The 23,622-nt window shown below is 42.9% G+C and overlaps 1 protein-coding gene across 1 annotated transcript in view; it reads right to left on the reverse strand.

Annotated features, from left to right (window-relative positions):
- The window catches only part of LOC137517811 (solute carrier family 7 member 13-like), a 76,776-nt gene that overhangs the window by 9,354 nt on the left and 43,800 nt on the right, over positions 1-23,622 (reverse strand). Inside the window, exons 2-4 of the mRNA XM_068234864.1 lie at positions 18,557-18,583; positions 8,463-8,594; positions 991-1,355 (exon numbers count right to left, since the gene is read on the reverse strand). Coding sequence (XP_068090965.1) covers positions 991-1,355; positions 8,463-8,594; positions 18,557-18,583 — 524 coding nt within the window. The remainder of the gene's footprint in view (positions 1-990; positions 1,356-8,462; positions 8,595-18,556; positions 18,584-23,622) is intronic.

Raw genomic sequence — 23,622 nt, forward strand, 5'->3', positions numbered from 1 at the left:
ATCGAGCCCATAGTCAATGTTTCAGAGCCATGTAAGGCGCCTTTATCATTATACAATTTGCTCAAGGGCAAAAATCGGTCTGCCGCTGTAAACAAGCTCCTGTGGGGTTAATGGGAGAATACTCCTCTAGACACGCACAGTGATGCGTACTCAGTGGGTGGCAGCAGCACTTGGCTATTTGTTTTACATGGAACTAATAAAGATTCACCTTGGATGTACCAGCTCTTTTTGATTGTCCCTTATAAAGTTATCTGGTGTCTAATGGACTCCCTCCCTCCCCTATACAGTTCCTTGTGTTCGAGTTGCCCCCGTCCCTCCCCTATACAGTTCCCTGGTGTCCAGTGGCCCTCCTCTATACAGTTCCCTGGTGTCTATTGGTTCCCCTCCCACCCCTATACAGTTCCCTAGTGTCTGGTGGTCCTCCCTTGCATCCCTAAACAATTCCTTGGTGTCTAATGGTCCCCCCTCGCACCCCTAAACAGCACCTTGGTGTCTTGTGCTTTCCCTCTCCCTCCCCCATATGGCTTCCCTGGTGATCTAGGAATTCACCCCCAATATAGCTCCCCTGGTGGTCTAGAGTGGGGAGACCACTTGTGGGCCAAATTTGATGGCTCTGTGGGCCAAATATGATGGCTCTGTGGGCCAAATGTGGCCATGGGTCAGAGTTTGACATGTATGTTAGGGTATGCTCACACCATAATGTAAGTTATAATCGCACAATAATAATTAGAGATGATCAATGGGATGTTAATTTTGAAGTCTGGTGCACATTTTGTGGCAGATTGCATGCTGCTTTGAATTGGGCCAATCATATTTGGTTGTTGCCAATTTGAACGTGTCCAATTGCAGCTGCACGCACTTTCCATTAACATTTGCATCAACTCAAAATCTCATGAATCATCTCTGTTAATTACGTGTATTAGGAAGCCTATCTATGCAATAATACTGTTATCACCCTTATTAATGTTCATGCTTTTCTATCTGGCTCACCTTGTATGGCCGCTCCAGGTGGGGCTCCCTGAATCGGAGAACAATCAGGCTAATGCAGGTCAGTCCAACTAAAAGCCAGGTGCAGAAACTAAAGTAATTGGTTAATGAGATGAGGTCAGAAGGAATAACGAATACACATGCAATAATGGTGGAGATGATCATGGCTGGTGCCGGTGTTAAGTAATGGACATGGAGCATGGAGATGATTGATGGTAAATGTCCCTCTTTGCTTCCTGCATAATTTAACCTTCCCAGCATAAACATGCCACCGTTGAGGGAGCCGAATATGGAGAGAGCCACAGAGACGGGGATGATCCAGGCCCACGTGGGGATCATTCTGTCAGCCCAGGTAACAGAGACGGCAGCTGCAATGACACAAAGGCAAAGTTATAACTCAATCTGTGCAGAATGATAGTAAAAGTGGACCTGAACTCTTGCACAGGACAGAAGACAAGACAAATAACATTTATATCGCGCTTTTCTCCTGGCGGACTCAAAGGGCCAGAGCTGCAGCCACTAGGGCACGCTCTTTAGGTAGTAGCAGTGTTAGGGAGACTTGCCTAAGGTCTCCTACTGAATAAGTGCTGGCTTACTGAACAGGCAGAGCCGAGATTCAAACCTTGGTCTCCTGTGTCAGAGGCAGAGCCCTTAACCATTGCACAATCCATCCAGAAGGAAAACAGAGAGAGATGTGGGTACTTTTCCGTTAGCCGGGCGCATCCACTAGGTGGTGTTAATTACTATTCTCCTTCCAGCTCGCCATGGATAGTAGGGAAAGATGTAATTCTGGTGGAGTTTTATCGCCACCTACTGGATGCTCCCGGCTAACGGAAAAGTACCAAAATATGCCCTGTATGTATTTAGAGAGCTAAGCCTATCTAATTCACCCTCATCTGTGACTAATCACAGTGTAATTTGATATCTCAGCTATGCCAGCTGGCTGCCTCAGCAGAGCAGCTAATTTGTAAACACACAATGATAACCCTATGCCTGCTTCATTGAAAGCAGGAAGTAGGCACACTGCAGATTTCTTGCAGGATTTGTATCCGCTGTAACAAAGAAATGTTTTCCTTTAAAGTTTATTATGATGTTGCTTATCTTTTAGAGCAGTAGAGGAAGTTTTGAGTCCAGTTCCGCTTTAAAGGGAACCTGAAGCGAGGGGTATGTAGAAGCTGCCATATGTATTCCCCTTTAAACAATACCAGTTGCCTGGCTATCCTGCTGATCATCTGCCTCTAATAGGCCTCTTTTTAGACAGGAGGCTTGCTGAGCAGTTCAGTCTCCGTTCTGCTGCCTGCCAGTGCAATTCTGGTGCAATTGAAATACAGGTGTCTGGGACTGGTACCACGTGCTATGAGAGTGCGGCTGGGGGGGGGGGGGGGGGTCTGTCTACCGCTGGTACCAAGTGCTAACAAGCACCTGGCTGGTGCAGGAGAGCAGCTGACTGTCAGTTGCTCGTGTGAAAGGGGCCATCCTTTTAGCCATTGACCCTGAACTACCATGCAACAGATCAGGTGTTTCTCATTTATAGTATATACATTTCTAATGACTACATAACTACAGTCACAATGGGGTAAGAGAATGTACTGGGGGACTATTGAACTGGGGTGGGGAGTTAGTAAACAGTTTAAAAAGGCTGAAGCAGGCATAGAGCCAACAAATGCTAATAAAACTCATACACAAAAAGCAGATAACATGTTTTGGCCTATCTGGGGGCAAATATTACCATAATTATGTGACTGTTACCATTATCTGTTAGGCAAAAGTAGATGCTGAAAGTAGGTGCTAAAGATTATGTTATAAAAACAAAAACAATGTCATCTACTTTTGAGTAACAGATCAAGGCAGCAGTCACAATAGTCATGGCAATCATTTTCCATTGGTCTTATTGCTATTATTATTGTATACTTCTATACGTGTGTTTCCCCTAAAGTATGACATCCCCTGAGAATAAGACCTAGCAGGAATTTCAAGAATGCTTGAAATGTAAAACACCCCCCAAATTTAAGCCCTAGCTAGGCAGCAGCCCACATGACACCAGAAAGTCACACTGAATGCAAAGCCTGGATAAAGGAGAGCAGCAGTATAGTATGAGTTCTACACAGTCCTATATAATGTGTCAGACAATTTGTGTTTTTGTTGGAGCCAGCCCTCCGGTTGTGATAAGCATCAGCAGCACTTCATCTCTTCCCAGGACACACACACACAGCTTATCCTATTATAGCTCTGGGGAGCCTGACAGAGTTCTCTGCCTGCAAGAAATAGACTCTTACCCACATGAACAGCAGAATCAATTTCTTGTAAGTGACAGCCAATATCTGCAAACCACACGCTCTGTGTATGTTGCACGTCTTTCAGCATGGCATGCAGTATGTACATTTTGTATTGGAAAACTACCAGTGTTGGCCCAAAAATAAGACATCCTCTGAAAATAAGCCCTAGCATATCTTTTAGAGCAAAAATTAATATAAGACAGTGTCTTTTTTTCGGGGAAACACGGTAGAAATGACTTCTTCACAATGATTTTACAGAATACATAGTCATTTCACTGCCTGTCCTTTAGGAGCTCATACCGGTAATCTAATTCCTACTTACAGGCCTGGATTTACATCACAGGAGCCCATAGGCACACAAGCCCTGGCACCCTAGACTTTACCCTCCATGAACCTTCAAACCAAGTGTGCTGACTGGCCTAACTGTCACTTCTCCCTTACTTCCCCTGCCCACCACAGCCAGGTTTCCCTTAGCATTAGGTAGCCAGAGATACCCTCCGTACTAAGACTGAAGGCAGATCTCATCAGTGGAATTCTGAGAGCTGGACACTTACCCTCTCATTAATGTTCTGCTCGGGAATCTGCATAGGTAAAGATGGAGGCACTAAGGGAGGGAAGTGAGCCACCTTTCCATCATCAGGCGCCTGTAGGCATGTGACTACAGTGTCTTATGGTAAATCTGGCCCTGCCTACTAAGCCAAGTCATTATCTTATGTTCCGATTAAAGGCTATAACCAATGTTTGGAGGGGACCAATTAACCTGTATGTATATGTTTTGGATGTGGTGGTAGTTTGTGTGCTGTCTAGTCTCTTTTTCTGTGTATCCCACTCTCCTTCTTTCCAGTGCCGACAGGTAATTCTACACATCAGTGGGATATGCATGGCGGTCTGATCCTGAAAGAGAATGAGTGGTAAATGTGCTCAGCACTTTGGACAGTTTCTTCTCTGCATTAAAGAAAATCTGTAGTGAGAAAAAAGTCAGATACTTTCCTATAGAGAGAGAAGGCTTTGGATTCTATTGAACTTTCCCTGTCCCCTTGTTCCATTCCTGTCACCCCCCGTTACAGCTATTTGACCAGTTGGATGTGCGTGTGCACTCGGGTATGCCCAGTACAGAGCCCGTCCATCTTTGAGAGCACTTGGGAACATGAGTGCTGCCAAAGCCTCCCGAGGGCTTATGGAAGTGTATTTCGACCACCTGGCCAAATAGCTGTAACGTGGGTTGACAGCGCTCGAACCAGGGAACTGAGAGGGGACAGAGAAGGCTCAATATGATCCAGAGGTCTGTATCTAATTCCCCCCCCCCCCTCCCACTTCAGTTTTACTTTAACCCTTTAGCAGCCAATTTATTTAGAGGCTTTCAAATGCTCCAGGCCAATTTATTTTAGCAAGTTTTTATTTCTTATTTTTTACATTTCCTTGCTACTAATTAGTACTGCTGTAATGTTTATTTATGGCCACTTGTCACTAGCGGGCAGTGTGAGACAATAACAGAGGACTTCTGCTTTCAGTTTCTATATTTTCTGCTGGCAGAGAGACATCAAAGCATTCCTAGAATGGGACAGGACGGCTGCTGGGGGCTCGGGGGAAGCCCCAGGTAAGTGAAACTGTTTTTTTTTAAGGAATTTACAGTTCCGCTTTAAGTTAGTAAAGTGAAGCAAGTGTCCTAGAGGCCTGGGACACACTAGAGCATTTATTGAGTGTTTAGGGATCGCTTTCAATTGCTTGCGATTTCCCTAAACACTATGCCAATGTAAATAGATTTGACAGTGTCCACTAGAGAGATTGCGATTAAGGAAATCGAAATTGCAGTACTTGCAGCATTTAGGGAGCGTTTCCATTCAAATTAATTGTATAGGAGCAGGAAAATCGCTCCCAAAATCGATTGCAAAACGCTATCACAGATCGCTAGCAATTGCAATAGCTCTTTGCACTTTCTAGTGGATTTCAGGCCATAAGGAGCAGCAAAAAGTAGTATTACTGTACAGGTTATTCAGTCTTTACTGAGCTTGGATAAACACCAAACTGCTATCACTGCCATTCCAAAAATTAATGAACATCTGGTTGAACTGTAAAAAAAGGGGGCATTAATAAATATTAAAATCAGTTTTTAATTGAATAAAGATTCTCCCAAATCCTCTGCAGCCCTTCATACAGTTCATAGGCAGTATAATTAGCTGGATGTATTGGAACACCACAGGAAGCAAATCTATTCCAGCTACTACTGTACGCTGCAACTGTCATTAGTGTGGGAAACATAAATATTAATGTAGCAAGAAGAAGATATTCTGGATGACATAACAGTAAGCCAACACAAAATGAGACTCAGATGCAGTTAACTCCTTTGTGTCCTGGTAACAGTATAAAAACAAGGAACACCAAGAGCCCCAATAGTGTAATATGTACTGGTAAATGCAGTGGCGTAGCTAAGGAGCTCTGGGCCCCGATGCAAGTTTGACAATGGGGCCCCCCCACGCACTCTATAAATAACAATTGATACGGCGCACCAAAACCTGCGAATGGAAACTACAGTGTCAGAGGTGCAAGAAGGTTATGGGAAACAGCTTATCAATGGTTACTACTATTTAAAGTATCTATAGAAGTGATTATTATGAGCACAGGTCCAATAGAGAGCTAATACTGCAGTTGAAGGAGGGCCCTTTGGGGCCCCTCTGGCTCAAGGGCCCCGATGCGGTTGCAACCCCTATTGCTACGCCCCTGGGTAAATGGTTACTAGATAGAGTAAATATTACTACTCACAAACCAGGGTTACCATTAGGCAACCACTGTAAAGGCAGGTGGGGAGATTTTCCTGACCCCACTCAGGAATAAGAAGTCGCTCTCTGTAGATGAGAAAAAGGGGTTCAACCCTCCACCCGGGGTGGACTCAATATTATGCAGGAGAACAGAGGCGCCAAGAGGATAAAAGGAAGCTAAATGAGCTTAAAAACCAAATTCTTGGTAAATAGAGGAGGTAGTCCACCACTACCTCCTCTATTTACCAAGAATTTGGTTTTTAAGCTCATTTAGCTTCCTGGTAACAGTATGGTCACTTACATGGTTCACAATGACTGCTGGCCATTGTCAGTAACTTTGCTGCATCAAGCTGCAGCCTTCTGCATGACTGTGAAGATCAAACTAAGGCAGCAAATAAAACAAACTAGCTATTCAATTAATGCTAAAGGGCTCATTCTTGCAAAAGTGATTTTGTGCATGCTTTTCCAATGCGCGTAGTACAATATGGATGCTGGCAGCTTTGATACGACTGAAACCCAAAGGAAAATGCTTGCATCTCTAAGATGTTCCCTGCCATGGAACAACTCAACGCACATGAAACGCACACTGTAATGTGAAAACATGAAAGTCTATGGACTTAATGTTACCATGTGTATTGGACATTATGGGCCTGTTGCAGAAAAGCACGATAATATTGGCATGCACAGACCTCGCACGGCAATATGGATACGTATGAAATGGCCGACGGGATACTGGCTTATCCTGCTGCTGCACAAGTCCCGGCGGCGTTAATTACTATTCTCCCTCCAGGTCCACGTGGATGGTGGGGAATGTTATCATTCAGCTTCCAGCTATTGCTGGTGGCCGAATTACAGTGTTTTAAAAATGTAAGTAACTTCAGCTCCGTCTTCTGGCGGCGCCAAAGTTACTCACTGTGCGGCGATATAGCCATAATTCCTATGGTGGCGCCCAAATCTCCTGCGCTGTTATTACAGGGCCGTGGCAATACTAACCTTACTACAGGCACTGTGTACTGCGAGTCACGCTAATAGCATGACCTGTGGTACTTAACTAGCATGACTGTTGCTATGGTACCGCACGTTACTAACAAGCATTACTGTTAGTACCAGACATTACCTTTGCAACATTCACACTAGTCCATAGCAGGGATGGTCGTAGTCAGCCAACTTCGCTACGCTGGAACTACGCGTATTTTTACGCAAATACGCTTCGCAAACTACGGCTACAAAATCAGACACTTTGCTACATTAGCATTCCGAATACTACGCGTTAAAATACGCAAGCTTCGCGTAGTGCGAAAAAATGTCTGCAATAATCTGCTACCTATGTGCATATATAAACTAATGTAAGCGTACATTCCACCTTCCAATGCGGAATTGTATGCGTATAAAAAGGCAATAATATTTCTGTGCATGCACAATGATCCATATAGATGCAGCGGGCGAAGCTTCGCATAGCGGGACTACGACTATGCGGAAATGCGTATGTGTAGATCTTTAACTTCGCCTACGAACTACGATGCGTAGTTGCGTACTACGACGCGTAGATTCTCGCTGGCGTAGTTTACGAGCAACCCTGGTCCATAGCTCCTCATCAGGAATCGTATCGCACACGTAACGTGGCAAAATGCTCAATCGTATGTTAGTAAAAAAACACAACTGCAATTTTCAGTGTGGGGCACTAACACCTCATTCATGTCAGCAACTATTTATTTATTTATATTTATTTACTGTAAGTATTTATATAGCGCTGACATACTACACAGCACTGTACAGAGTATATTGCCTTGTCACTAACTGTGCCTCAGAGGGGCTCACAATCTAATCCCTACCACAGTCATATGTCTATGTATGTATCGCGTAGTGCATGTATCATAGTCTAGGGCCAGTTTAGGGGGAAGCCAATTAACAAATCCGTTTTTGGGATGTGAGAGAAAAACCATAGTGCCCAGAGAAAAATCATTCAGACACAGGGAGAACATACAAACTCCTTGCAGATGTTGACCTGGCTAGGATTCAAACCAGGGACCCAGCACTGCGAGGCAAGAGCGCTAACCACTACGCCACCGTGCTGCCCAATGCTGTTTACCTGTTTTGATGAAGCCTCAAGCGGCAAAAAAGAAAGTCAAATCACAGACACCAACTTTCAAAAAATTCTATACATGTGTAGAAGGTATATAACTGCTACAGGAGCAACACTTCATACAAACCCTGGATATTGATTGCTCTGACTTAAAACAGCTGTTTTGTGAAAGTCAGTTCACAGTCTTCTTCACTGGATGGGATAATTTTCCAAATACCCCGTTATAAATGTTACCTCCAACCCAACATAAATCATCAGTTTTCCTTTAAAGTCACATGAATGCCAAAGCAGCATATCTGTGGAAGTGGCTTAACCTCTGAAGCGTTTTTTAATAAATATAAAAAAAAGAAATGTCCTTACCTGAGGAAACCAGCTCCTTGGGTGTCAGAACAGTGAGGTATGAGATGTTTACCAGCAGGTAGAAGACCATCACGGTACACATGGAGGTTATTATACTGCGAGGAATATTTTTACTGGGGTTCTTTATCTCCTCTGGAAAATAGAAACTAGAAATAATCAATAGAATATAGTGCAACCCTCAGCATAAGAAAATACCAGAAAAGTGATATATGGAGAACAAGGAAGGAGCCATCTGAGCATTAAAGCTTTTCATCAATGTTCTTGCTGAAGTGACTGAAAACTGTTAAAAGAGAAATGAATAACTTCACAGCTTCTGAATCTTTAATATTTTGTGCAGCGCTTTGTAATTCCAGGAACCACAGGCAGGTTTAGGAATATTTTGTTCAGCCTAGACTCAAGGAATAATGTACTATTTAAAGAGGAATAACTGTCAACATTTCTTTTTGCCCCAATAAAATAGTCACACCATTAAAAGTTTTAAAAAGAAACTCTAGCGAGCAGAAAAGCATTTGGCAACCTTCGGTAGGGCTTCTTGTTGTTTGGCAAATGCATCACTTTTTGACCACGAATGGGGAGAAGGTAGACGCAGTTAGCCAGATAGCCGATCCTGGATGTTATATGCTACATCCAGGATGAAAAGAGACATTTTCTAAACGATGGAGTTAAGTGCACAGACAACAGTAAGCGATTGTACCAATGACTGTCCATTCATTTGAATGGACAGCACCTAAGCGGCAAGCAACGTGGCCATTGTTTAAGGGAATAGGCAGCTAAGCCTATAGTCGAATTTTCATCCAACAACAGGTAGTTGACAGAGCTTTATTTGCTGGCCAATGTTGCTGAGTTACATACCTCTCAACTTTCTGAAATAAGAAAGAGGGACACTATAAGGCACACCCGTGCCACACCTCTAACCACGTCCCACAACACCCCTCGCAATGCATGTTACAAACACATCAGGATCCAGAGACGTAGTTTATCATTCAGACCACACTGTAGTTTTCCTTCACTTTAACCACTTTCCCTCCCCTGGGATGAGTAACTACGTCCCTGTAAAATGCCATACCTGTTTGCAGGGACGTAGCTATCACACCCCTCCATGCCGCACGTTACCGCTGCCGATCGTTAGCCGTTAGATCAATGAATGGGAACACATTGATCCAAGTCCCCGTGTGACTGACCACAGTCATCTATGAGACAGCGCCACTACTACCAGATAGGTACGGAGTGACCCACAGTAGGTTTACTTTATTGCCTGTGGTTTTGAAATGAAATGCTCACCAACTTTTGGCCATGTAACATACTGTACTGTACATACCGTACCTCCTATGGAACGTCACTCACAGCAGCATAAAATACTGTAAAGGTGGGAGCACTCCTACACATTGAAGCAAGTAAAATTAACTGAATCTAACTTGTTTAACGAACAACTAAACCCAGGAAACAGAGATCTAGTTTCTCTTGGCTACCAATGCGCACATATCACTCAATATAGAATTAACACAAAGACGTTTGACATAGAGTGAAACTAATTCTGAACTCTGAGATTTTATCACTGCAGAGTCTTTGTTTGTCTGACAGCGTTAGTGAAATAGACAGGTACACCACGTACAAAACAACCCAGCGCAATCCCAGAACATTTTAGAGGTACTGATTACATCTAATTATAGCTTTACAATACGTACTGTTGCCATACTAGGCAATCATTGGCATGTGTACAACGTTATAGCTGAACATATGTACATTTAGGAAGAAAGCACTCGGTTGGAAAACTAATTCTTTTTCTACCTAGGGGGTAAATAGTCTGCGCTTTGATTGTGCAATTAAAGTGCAGCATATTTTACTTCGCCATAAAACGTACTTAAAAGCAATGAGTCTCATTTACAATATCATTAGAGAATTTCCCATCTGTGAATAAATGCTGGAAATAGCTTTTTATTTAAATACATCAAGCCCCATACCAGGGCATTGTCTTAATAAATAAAATTTGGCAAGAATAACCGAATTGAAAAAGTTAGTGAAGGAAGACCGTGCAGCAAAATTAAGTTTTTAACAGAGTTTAAATCAGGCTATGTTCACAGTGACTGTTGCACTGCATTCCCTGTGACAGCAGAAACTCAACGCAACTGATCAGGACAGGGGCGCCGCATGTTATGCTTGCGTTGGGTAGGATACAGTGAAGCATACAGTCAATAAAATGTATGCTTCATTTTTACTGTTAACGTGCACATTCAGCGGTAACGCACTGCATGCATAAGTTAAATAGCTTTGGTGTACAGGTACACCATGTACAAAACAATACAGTGCATGAAGTGCGTTGCGATGCTGCAACCCGTTATACCGTAATGTCATATAGATGGTGTCAGTAATCCACGTTACAAAGCAGCCGTTAAACCACACCGCATTGCACCACTATGAGTGTGGCCTTAAACAAAATAAATATGGCACCCTCCGTATCTGTCTCAGTTCAGGTGTCCTTTAACCACTTGCCCTCATGCTGGATGAGTATCTACAGTATTTCCCTAATATCTGCACTTGAGCTCTCAGGGGTGTACATACACACACGTACACAGTAGTGCACAGACTGGGGAATGGGAACGTATGTTCCCAAAGCCAATCAAAATGTCTTTTTAGGAATAATTGCTGTTGCCAGAAGCAACAGTGATCATTCCATTCCATGGTTGGAACGCAGCTATTCTGCATTCTAACCAGAAAAAATGTGGCCCAAAAAATATTACAATATTAATTTCCAATACATATAACAAGCCCATCAACCCCTTATGCAATCTCCCTGCCTCCCATATAACACAGTTATGTAATTTAATGGACAATACATAAATTGTTACCTTAGGGACTTCAATTTTTAAATATGTATTCCATGAGAGTTTTTTTTGAAAATAAGGGTTTGCAATGATAGTACAATCAGAAAAACAAATAAAATATTTTCATTATACATTGTACTAGGGACACAATATAAATGTTGTAATTACTGGGACAAACGGGCAAATACAATGTGTGGGGTTTTATTACTGTAGCACGTTTTATTTTAAAACTATAATTAATGGCTGAAATGTGAGAAATAATTATTTTTTTTAATTTCTTATTCCCTTTAAAATGCATATAAAATAAAATGAATATTAGCAAAAAGTACCACCCAAACAAAGCCAAGTTAATGATGAAAAAAAAATGGATAGACCATTTATGGTGTGATAAGTATTGATAAAGTTATTGTCCAATGAATGAAAGCAGAGTGGAAATGTGAAAATTGCTCTGTTTTTTAAAGCAGACCTGAACTCAAAACATCCTCTCTGCTCTAAAAGATACACAACAGCATAATAACCTTTAAACGAAAAAAAAACAAAAAACATTTTTTTTGTTACAGCTGATACAAACCCTAAAATAAATCTGCACTGTTTCTATTACTTGATTCATGGAAGCAGACATATTGTTAACATCATGTGCTTTCAAATGAGCTTATCTGCCATCTCTGCCACAGTAGTCACGTGGCACGGGAGAGATCAAATTACAGTTTGTGATTAGACTGAAATGAGGTGGAATTAAACTCTCTAAATACATACAGGGTGCTTTTTACTATGTTTTCCTTCTGTCCTGTGCAAGAGTTCAGGTCCACTTGAATAATTATGGTAATTATGGTATGGCCAAAGCAGCAGTAATTGCCTCTTCATTGATAATTGGCCCCACTGTATAAATCGATCTAAGCTGTTAGCAGCAATCAAAGCAGAGAACATTAACATCTGACCTGTTTTTTTAAGTCACAGGTCAGACAGGTACAAAAAAGGTGAAGAAAAAGTTATAGTTGTTATAAAGCACAGTGACACACTCTGCAATTGCTTCCTTATCAAGAGATGAAACTACATTAACTTGAGCAGTTGCTTTTCATTAAATTAAAAGCACAGGCCCATAGCAAAGATGGATCATTTTAATTGTGCTGTCTGCTTTTATATTTCCTAGATCTTAATGGATAGCGTGAGTCCTTCCATGATTTCCTGCATGATAGTTCCTCCCTGATGAATGGGTTCGGCGGGCAAGGAGTGCACCAGCCTTGTGCTTTCATTCTGTGCCTGTCTGTATATAGTGCCACTTACACAACCAATAACTCTGCTCAGTTCATGATTTACTTTTGGTGTGTCTCTTAAGCGAGTTGTCCTTTCTTATTGCAATCATGTTATGGATGTTGTAAATAAAAAAAGAGGCCTTATAGGGACTGTGGTGACTCCACTTAATGGATAGTTAGAGGTTTACTGATTAGCTAAAGCACTAAAACCATGTCTGATATTGTGTAAGTTCCTCTTGGGCCACCAGAAAGAGCTTTGAGCAGCTGGGGTATTGAACTCACAAGATCGCTGAAGGTGTCCTGCAGTATCTAGTCCCAAGATGTAATCAGCAGATCATTTAAAGGGATACTGTAGGGGGGGTCGAGGGAAAATGAGTTGAACTTACCCGGGGCTTCTAATGGTCCCCTGCAGGCATCCTGTGCCCGCGCAGCCACTCACCGATGCACCGGCCCCACCTCCGGTTCACTTCTGGAATTTCAGACTTTAAAGTCTGAAAACCACTGTGCCTGCGTTGCCGTGTCCTCGCTTCCCCTGATGTCACCAGGAGCATACTGCGTAGGCCCAGACCATACTGGGCCTGCGCAGTACGTTCCTGGTGCCATCAGCGGGAGTGAGGACACGGCAACGCAGGCGCAGTGGTTTTCAGACTTTAAAGTCTGAAATTCCAGAAGTGAACCAGAGACGGGGCCGAAGCATTGGGGAGTGGCTTCACGGGCACAGGATGTCTGTGGGGGACCATTAACTTCAACTCATTTTCTCCTGACCCCCCTACAGTGTCCCTTTAAAGCAAACCTGTAACAAAAATAAACTTAGGAGATAATGAATTGTATGCGTAGTACAGCTAATAAATAGAACATTAGTGGCTAAGAAAAGAGTCTCATATTGTTTTCCAGCACAGGAAGAGTTTAAAAAAAGTCAGTTGTTATCTATGCAAAAGAGCTTCTCTGAGGTCTTTGACCCAACTTGGGTTAACCAGCTGAGCGGTCTGGACGAGCTCAGCTCGTCCAACACCGCCAGCGGCTGCCGCTCAGGCCCTGCTGGGCCGATTTTAATGAAATAAAAAGCAGCACACGCAGCCGGCACTTTGCCAGCCGCGTGTGCTGCCTGATCGCCGCCGCTCTGCGGCGATTCGCCGCGAGCAGCGGCGAAAGAGGGCCCCCCTAGCCGCCTGAGCCCTGCGCAGCCGGAACAAAAAGTTCCGGCCAGCGCTAAGGGCTGGATCGGAGGCGGCTGACGTCAGGACGTCGGCTGACGTCGATGACGTCACTCCGCTCGTCGCTATGGCGACGATATAAGCAAAACAAGGAAGGCCGCTCATTGCGGCCTTCCTTGTTTATTCTGGGCGCCGGAGGCGATCGGAAGATCGCCTCCGGAGCGCCCTCTAGTGGGCTTTCATGCAGCCAACTTTCAGTTGGCTGCATGAAATAGTTTTTTTTTTATTTAAAAAAAACCCTCCCGCAGCCACCCTGGCGATTTAATCAGAACGCCAGGGTGGTTAAATAAAGTCCTGTTTCTGCACGCACTTAAACAGCCAAGTTAACATTTAGAGAGATTGTGAGATAAGGTTTTAATGCAGGATAGTTCAAAGGGTCATTAGCTCTGCTCTGGTTTATAGTTTAAAATACAAAGTGTAGTTTGTAAAAAAGTTCCGGCCAGCGCTAAGGGCTGGATCGGAGGCGGCTGACGTCAGGACGTCGGCTGACGTCGATGACGTCACTCCGCTCGTCGCTATGGCGACGATATAAGCAAAACAAGGAAGGCCGCTCATTGCGGCCTTCCTTGTTTATTCTGGGCGCCGGAGGCGATCGGAAGATCGCCTCCGGAGCGCCCTCTAGTGGGCTTTCATGCAGCCAACTTTCAGTTGGCTGCATGAAATAGTTTTTTTTTTATTTAAAAAAAACCCTCCCGCAGCCACCCTGGCGATTTAATCAGAACGCCAGGGTGGTTAAATAAAGTCCTGTTTCTGCACGCACTTAAACAGCCAAGTTAACATTTAGAGAGATTGTGAGATAAGGTTTTAATGCAGGATAGTTCAAAGGGTCATTAGCTCTGCTCTGGTTTATAGTTTAAAATACAAAGTGTAGTTTGTAAACTGCAAATATGACAAAATGATGCAATGTTATAAAAAAGAAAAAAGGTATAACTGAAAACAAAGATATAAGACTCTTTTCTTTGCTACTAATGTTCTATTCATTGTCCGTACTACACATACCATTGATTATATCATAATCATAAATTATAAATTCATATATAATTTAATCATAAGGTTTTTTTTTCACTTCATGTTTTCTTTAAAGAGACTCTGTAACAAAATGTTCAGCCTTATTTCTTCTATCTTATAAGTTCCTATACCTGTTCTAATGTGATCTGTCTTACTGCAGCCTTTATTAGTTGCTCAGTGGCTGTGTTATCTCTGTTATATGATCTAATCTTCTCTCTTCTGTCGGCTTAGACTGGAATGTGTGGAATGTGCTGCACTGCTTGTCATTGGCAGAAGCTATACACACCCTCTCCAAGCTCTGTATGAGTCAGAGACTGAGCTACTCTCAAGCCTATCACACTGTAGTTAGGAGCCATGTCTTTTGTTTGTAAACACTGCCTAAAAATGGCAATTACAAGCCAGGATTGCAGCAGGGAGTAACAGCACAGAGGGGCCCAGGAGAACATAATGAATAGAATGGTATGCTTTTTATTGTAAGAATTTTAGATTCTCTTTAAGGCATCTGGAATACATCATCAAGGAATACATCTGCCAGGAAGAGGTGGATGTGGTCTCTGGAACAATCGTAGGTTAGGTTGTACATATCAAAATAACATCCTGCTTTGTTAAAGCAGGCCATCTTCCATTTCTCCATGGTCCAATTCTGATCCTTATGTGCCCATGTCTAGGTATTTTTAGGGCTGGATTTCTGGTAAGGTCACAGAGGCCCAGGCCTAGGGTGACTCCTGCCCGGGGGTTGGGCTCTTCATGGTAGAAGGACATGGAGGCTGCAAATGGAAATGGAGGGCTATAATTGGGGAACAACACATGAAAGGGAAATCTACTGCCCAAGGGAGATGTATGTGAGGGCCTACTGTATATGGATGTTACACCTGAAAGTGGGGCTGAAGAAATACAGCAACACACAGAAAGGGAGCAATGAAAAAGTTGACCTGTGGGTAGACATAGTATAAATCAGACCTCGGTTTGTTCAGCAGTAAACAGGAGTCATGGGCATTTTGGCTGGTTTGTGTCAATGCAGCTGAATACTCTGCAAGCGGCGATGCACTGTGTAAGTCTCAGCTATTTCCTCTTCAGATCCTCAGTACTTATTGTGTGAGAAACCATTTAGCCATTACCACACCAGCCTCGATGTGTAAATAAATAAAACATTTCTCACTGTTCTATTATTTAACTCAATCAGAAAGACACTATTTAGAAAGTGAGGAAGTTTAAATGTTTCACTGCATACTGAGCAGGAAGGATATAGACAGAGAGATGATGAGACTCTGCTGAGCTGTAGCTGCAGTGCTGGCCACAAAGAGTTAATCTCTCAGCAATAGAAAGGAGAGGAGAGGAGGGCAAGGACAGGTAACTAATAGGCTCTGTGCTGCCAGGGAAGACAGATTGGCATCTTTGCACAGAAATTAAGTTTTGCAAATCCAGCCAGCCAGATAATAGATTAAATAAAACAGCTAAAACAATTGGGACACACTGCTGAAATTATCATCTACAATGTTCAACTTGGCACTTGGACTTTAAATAGACCATGTGATCACAATAGTGCAACTAGAAATTAAAGGGTCCTATAACAAGATCTGGATGGACCCCTAAGATCTAGGCACACTGCAGCAACCTCTGCTACCCTAAAGATATAAGCAGACAGCCACATAAAATGTATAGTGTATAAAATGACAGTAAACACTAGAGTCTAACTAAGCTTTACCTATGTCTACAGCAGGTTCCTCTCCCTTCTCTAATTACTGCAGCCACACGAGTGAGTGAAATGGCTGACGCTGCCTGCCTTTTATAAGGAAGGGGGGGGGGGGGCTCCAGGAGGGAGTGTAGCCTGATTGGCTACCATGTGTCTGCTGACTGTGATGTAGAGGGTCGAATTTGAGCCTTATGATGTAGTATACGGGGCGGGTCGAACTCGCATATAGTTCGCGGTTCACCGCGAATGCGAACCACAGTTGTTCGCGCAAATACGTTCGCATGCGAACCGTTCGGGCCATCTCTAGTGCTAAATCTTGTACTGAAAATTTTCTCAAGAAACAGTACATCTGAAGAAGTGCACAACTGATTTTGTGGGCAGGGTTGGTGGTGCCTCGTGGTTCTGGAGAGTGCAATGGGCAGATAAGTTGTTTGAGGAGCCTAGCCTGAAGCCAAAAAATGTGTTGTAGACATTAATTAAAATGCTTGTATAAGAAGTACAATGTCCTAATCTCCTTGACCCTACTGTCAGCCTCTTCCCACTGCCTTCTGGCAAGTATTTTGCCAATGCCATTTGCCTCCCTATGATAATATATGGCTTAAAGAGGAACTCCAGCCTAAACAAACATACTGTCATTAAGTTACATTAGTTATGTTAATTAAAATAGATAGGTAATATAATCTCTTACCCACACTGTTTTAAAAGAACAGGCAAATGTTTGATTTCATGATGGCAGCCATCTTTTTGGTTGAAAGGAGGTGACAGGGAGCATGAGACACAGTTCCAACTGTCCTGTGTCCTGAGCACCTCTCCCAGTTGCTAGGCAACGTGAATAACAACATAGGAAATCCCATCATGCTCTGCACAGCATCAGGGAAAAAAAGCCCAGGCTTTTTTTCTTTGATGGGTGGAGCGTAGCTAAAAATGCAGCTAAAAATGATGCTTTGGTGAGAAAAACAAAGTTCTGATGCTGTGAAACTGTTAAAGAAACACCAAGCCTTTTCAGTTCTGCTGAGTAGATTTTTAGTTTGGGGGTTCACTTTAATGTAGGTAGAGGAAGAAATGTACATTACCACAGCAATTCCCCACAGGAGAAAGGACATAAGAACCCCTACTCAACTTTCTCTTCACTCATGGCACATCAGATACTGTACCAATTTGGTTTGGTGGGGTTGTAGCTTCTCAATCTTCTTATAGACGCTTATTGGGTAGGATTTACCTTTTCATTTTCTATTGGTCAGAGGAAGGAAAAGGAAGGGGAGAAGTGTGTGTGTTTGGGGGATGGGGGGATGGCAGAAGGATAGATGGGAGATTGGTGGACTGAAGTATCCTTGCCATCACTAAAGGACCCAAGGACCTATCTAGACATTAGAACAGTGTAAGTAAATAAAACCAAAACCTAAGAGGAAAATAAACCTTGATTTCTGCACAGGACTAGACAAACATTTATCTGAAAGTGACACCCTTGTTGAACCTCTCTTAATGGTTGTTGAACTACTGCGAGAAACTCAAACTACTGTGAGAAACTCAAATAGTGGTTATGATTCGTAGAGTATATTGTTTTAAGTTACAATCTTCCAATATATCTTTGTCCATAGCCTTGAGATAAAACCATTGTAAACACCGTTAAGGGTCGATCAGGTTTTTAAAACACTAGTTCATGTTGAGAATATTATTTTGATATACAGATAACCTCACTCACACACACAGTTGACAGAACATTATCACATCATTGAATGAATGTTTCCAATCTGGTAAAAATAGTTAAAACGTTAAAGAAGAACTCTAAACCATATTGATGTTTTAGCTGTGAGAGCACAAAAGGGTTATAACCACTCTCCGGTTTTCATTGCCGTTTATGACCCTGTTAAAGAGTTTCCACTCTTCTGACCTTTTTTAAGCATACCAATTGATCCTTTATTGTGATGGGCAGATTTACTGGACAGGTGGGATGCTGAGGAACTCAACTAATTTTATATTGCTCAAGTTTATGTCAGGGTCACCTAATATATTTTTAAGGACAAAAATGTGATTGTGTAACCAGGTTTTGGGTGCCAAACTTTTGGTGTCTTCAGTAGGTAATAAGAGAAAGACATGCACTCACCAGCCATGTAGTTTAAGCTGTTCCATCCTGCAAATGCAAAGAGACCATGGTAAAAGGCTTCTGCAGTTTGTGCTGCATTCGGTACTTGCCCACTAAATGCATCGTCAAAGAATTTGGTATCATCTGCCCTAGTTGCCAGCTCGTTCAAACCACAAATAACAATAAAGGTCAAGGACATGACTTTAAGGACAGATAATACATTCTGAACTCATGCGGAAAATGTTATACTTTTAGAATTGATGACTCCCAAAACCAGAAGGATACCAATAGACAAAGATTTTTTGAGAAGATCAGGAGAAGGACAAGCCAAATAAAATGGACAACTGTTGTACTCGGCAATGGCCAAGGCTCTTACAGCACAGGAAGCTGGCCTTATGAACAGCGTTAATGTCCAGATAGTGATGAAAGCTGGTAACGATCCAAGCCCTCGTCTGACATGGTAGTACTCTCCACCAGAGATAGGCAAAGCTACTCCTAACTCTGCATAGCAAAAGCTGCACATTGTAGACATCAGTCCACAAGCCGCCCATATGCAGAGAGCAATGCCAGTATTGAGCTGTGAATATTCAAAAACCGCTTTAGGAGAGATAAATATTCCGGAACCTATAATGCGTCCCACCAGGAAGCTCACACTGTCAGAAAAACCCAAACGTCTTTTCAAGGAAACTTTTCCTTCTGTTTCATCTGAGTCTTTGTTCTGAAATAATGTTTCCGCCTTGGACATCTCGCTACCGGTATTGCTACCAGTCTTGCTAATACTGAGAAAGCAGCGACTGGAAAAAATGGACCTGCTTGTTCATTACCCAACCTTTATCACTCATTAATCGTTCTACATTTCAATGAGCTCAGAGACAACTTTTTCACAACATAAATGACCACACTGACTGTTCCTCCCAAAAACTAGTTTTAAAATGGCCAATAGCAGGTAAATATAGCAAGTAAATATATAAAGACAGAAGGGTTAAGATGCCTGAAGATTAAACAGTAGTAGAATTGTTTACAGATTAAATACCACTAAAGTTAATGTTTACAGGAATCAAACTGTTTAGAGGAAACCTACTTAAAGATTTACACCTAACTAGTTATGCCTGGTACACACCAGACAAGACAAGACAAATAACATTTATATCGCGCTTTTCTCCTGGCGGACTCAAAGCGCCAGAGCTGCAGCCACAAGGACGCGCTCTATAGGCAGGAGCAGTGTTGGGGAGACTTGCCTAAGGTCTCCTACTGAATAGGTGCTGGCTTACAGAACAGGCAGAGCCAAGATTCGAACCCTGGTCTCCCACGTCAGAGGCAGAGCCCTTAACCATTACACTTTCCAGCCACAGCGGACTCAAAGCGCCAGAGCTGCAGCCACAAGGACGCGCTCTATAGGCAGGAGCAGTGTTAGGGAGACTTGCCTAAGGTCTCCTACTGAATAGGTGCTGGCTTACAGAACAGGCAATGCCAAGATTCGAACCCTGGTCTCCCACGTCAGAGGCAGAGCCCTTAACCATTACACTTTCCAGCCACAGCTTACACTATCCAGCCACAGCAACACCATGCAATTTCCTGTCAGATAGATGGTCAAATAGATCATTTCTGACAGGTCCGATCTGATTTCCGATCGTTTTTTTTGATCGATTTTCCAATAACTTCTATACATTGATCAGAAAAACGATAGGTAATCAGATCGCACGTGTCGGAAATGATCTATTCAACTGTCTATCTAATGAGAATTTGCATGGTGTGTACCAGGCATTAGTTTGAAAAGGATAAATAAAATAAAAAAGGTAAAAAAAAACTTGAATTCTCTGGAATTCCAGTTGATCCAAATGACACAGAAAATCTCTTTATAACATTAAAGGAAGGGTATAATGATTAGCACATTTGTTTAACTGTGTTTATGAAACGGTGAACGAAAATGCCGATATTCTTTTTCGCATTCATTTTCACGAAAATAATGTTAAATTCGACTTCCTAACCAAAATACCACTATTTTGTAATAAGTTTGTGATTGGTTTCGCGTTTTTTGTGAATTTTTGCAAATTTTAGTGCTAGAAATAAACGATTTCACGCTTTTTGCAAGGTTTTGCAGTAAAATAAAATTTTTCCAGTTTTTTGCAAATTTTTGCAAATTTGTTTGGACCATTTTGCCATCTTCTTTCAAAATTTAAAATAGCAGTTTTGATACGAAAATGACTTTGGTGAAAATCCGCAAGCAACACTGCTCTGCTGATCCACTGCTTCTAATACTTTTGCCATAGACCCCGAGCAAGCATGCAGAATAGATGTTTCTGACAAATAGTTGAAAGTTTAACTGCATGCTTGTTACAGCCAAAGAGATCAGCAGTGCTGCCAGGCAACTGGTATTATTTAAAGAGACTCTGAAGCGAGTCTAAATTTACTTTTTTAACATGCAGTCATGTGAAGCCGTATAACCTCTGCTACAACGCTGCTATCCCGCGGCAAAACGAGGGGTTTATACCCCCCAAATCCCCCCTGCAAAATCCACAACTTTCTTGGTCGTGGATTTTGCTGCACATGGAGGCAGAGCTTTCAGCTGTAGCTCTCCCTCCATGCGTGTCAATCTGCCGGCGGATCTCCGCCTCTCCCCGCCCCTCTATGTAAAGGAAGATTGAGAGGGGCGGGGAGAGGCGGCGATCAGCGGGGATTGATGTGCTGAGAGGCAGAGCTGCAGCTGAAAGCTCTGCCTCTTCAGGAAGCGCTCACCGGGCACCATGGAGGGGATTTGGGGGTTAAAACCCCCTTGTTTTGCCGCGGGATAGCGGCATTTTATCAGAGGTTATACTGCTTCACATGACTGCATGTTAAAAAAGTAAATTTAGTAAATTTAGTAAAGTAAATTTAGATTTACTTCAGAGTCTCTTTAACCCTCCTGGCGGCATGAAACATTCTGCCAGGAGGCAGCTCAGCAGTTTTTTTTTGTTTGTATTTTAAATCATATAGCGAGCCCAGGGCTCGCTACATGATAGCCGCTGCTCAGCGGCATCCCCCCGCCCGCTTCGATCGCCTTCGGCGATCTCCGATCAGGACATCCCGTTCAAAGAATGGGATTTCCTGGAGGGCTTCCCCCATCACCATGGCGACGGGGCGGGGTGACGTCAGCGACATCGTCACGTCATTGGGAGTCCCGATCCACCCCTCGGCGCTGCCTGGCACTGATTGGCCAGGCAGCGCACAGGGTCTGGGGGGGGGGGGCACGCGCCGCAACGGATAGCGGCGATCGGGAGCGGGGCGGCGGCGATCGGTGTGCTGGTGCAGCTAGCAAAGTGCTAGCTGCATCCAGCAAAAAAAAAATTATGTAAATCGGCCCAGCAGGGCCTGAGCGGCACCCTCCGGCGGCTTACCCCGTGTCACACACGGGGTTACCGCCAAGGAGGTTAAAAGGAAATCAATATGGCAGCCTCCATATACCTCTCACTCCAGTTGTCCTTTAATTCTGTTTCATAATACGAAACCTAATAAATAAACGAAAAGAGAAAACCAACACTTTTCCAAATGGCAACCGGATAAAATATGCAGATCAGCCTTCTACAATATATTTTCTAGAAATATAAGTAAGCCATTCTTTTTAAGTGATGGTTTTGGTAATAAGATTATAATTGAACTATAAAATAAAAGAACTGATCTTTTCTGTAACATGTCCTTTCTCCTGTGATGTCCACGGGTTAAAGAACAACAATGCTAGAAGAATGGGCTTAATTTACTTTAAAACATAAGAGTTCATCGACATCGCCTTTCTTTGAGCTCCTGTTCAGGCAATTTCTAGTAACCATTGTAGATCTGGAAGATCTGTCTCTTATTAAAATTGTGGGTAAAACTGAAGACCATGCAAAACCAGAGAAGCCAGATAAAGCTGGCCATACACTTATAGATTTCCACCCAATGTTCTTTAAAGGCCTGTTTCCACTTGTGCGTTGCGATACCATCGTGGAAAAGCGTCAACCATCGTCAACGAATCCGCATGCGGATTTTCACACGGAATCGCTCGCGGTTTGCGCTATGCGATATTAACCATGTCAATGCCGGTAAGCATTGACATGGGTTTTTATGCCACGACGCACGCGAAAACGCATGGAAAACCGCAAGACAAAAAACGCTTGCGGTTTTCCTATTAAATTACATTACCGGCGATTCGCGTGCGGGTGTGCGGCATACGAATTCTGACGGACAGAATTCCTGACCAGTGGAAACACCACCATCCACTTGTATTGGTTATGCAAATCTGCATGCAGATTCGCTCTAGTGGAAACGGGCCCATAGATTTCCGCCCAATGTTCTTATAGATTTCCACTTAATCTATTGAAAATCGATTGAACGTCAGAGTTGCACTGTTCAATGCAGTGCAAAGCTATAGGCTATAGATCTGCCAATACTCTTGCCCCACCCCGATTGGTTTAAATTTTCCACCCCCAAATTGAACAATTGGATGGGTAATCACTTGAAAAATCGATGAGTATATGGCCATCTCAAGGCCACCTTAAGGCCCAGCAATACCCGAATACAAGATGAAGCTTTGCAAGGACCTGAAGGAATTTCTGTAGAAGGCTATGACTCGCTCATAGAGGGTGCACAAAACAAAACTGAGACAGCTTGTCAGATATGTTCAGAGGGGACCTGAGCTCCAAGAGGGATTGGGAAGCTTCTGGACCATTCAGAGGCTTTACTGAGGTAAGTATAACACATTTTTCATTTGGAAGTTACAGGATGACTAGAATTGATGCAATATGACTTTGGTAAGGGAAAGGTATTTCAATTAAAGTGGCCCCAAACTTCAATGAAAACAGATATAGTTGCTAAGATATTCACTCTGTGTTTGTTTAAAGAGAACCTGTACTGAGTAAAATTATTTAAAATAAACACATGAAGTAACTTCAAATGAACATTACATAGTTACCTTGCCATCAGTTCCTCTCAGAAGCGCACCATTTTCTTTTGACAATAATCCATTCCAGTTCTGACAACATTTTGTCAGAACTGAAATATATCAGTTGCTGTCAGTTACAGCTGAGAGGAGAACTGATGTGTCCATGTTTCCCTATGGCTCAAGTTGGCGATGT

This window comes from Hyperolius riggenbachi, chromosome 5 (assembly GCF_040937935.1).
Source record: "Hyperolius riggenbachi isolate aHypRig1 chromosome 5, aHypRig1.pri, whole genome shotgun sequence".
In the NCBI taxonomy this organism is placed as follows: domain Eukaryota; kingdom Metazoa; phylum Chordata; class Amphibia; order Anura; family Hyperoliidae; genus Hyperolius; species Hyperolius riggenbachi.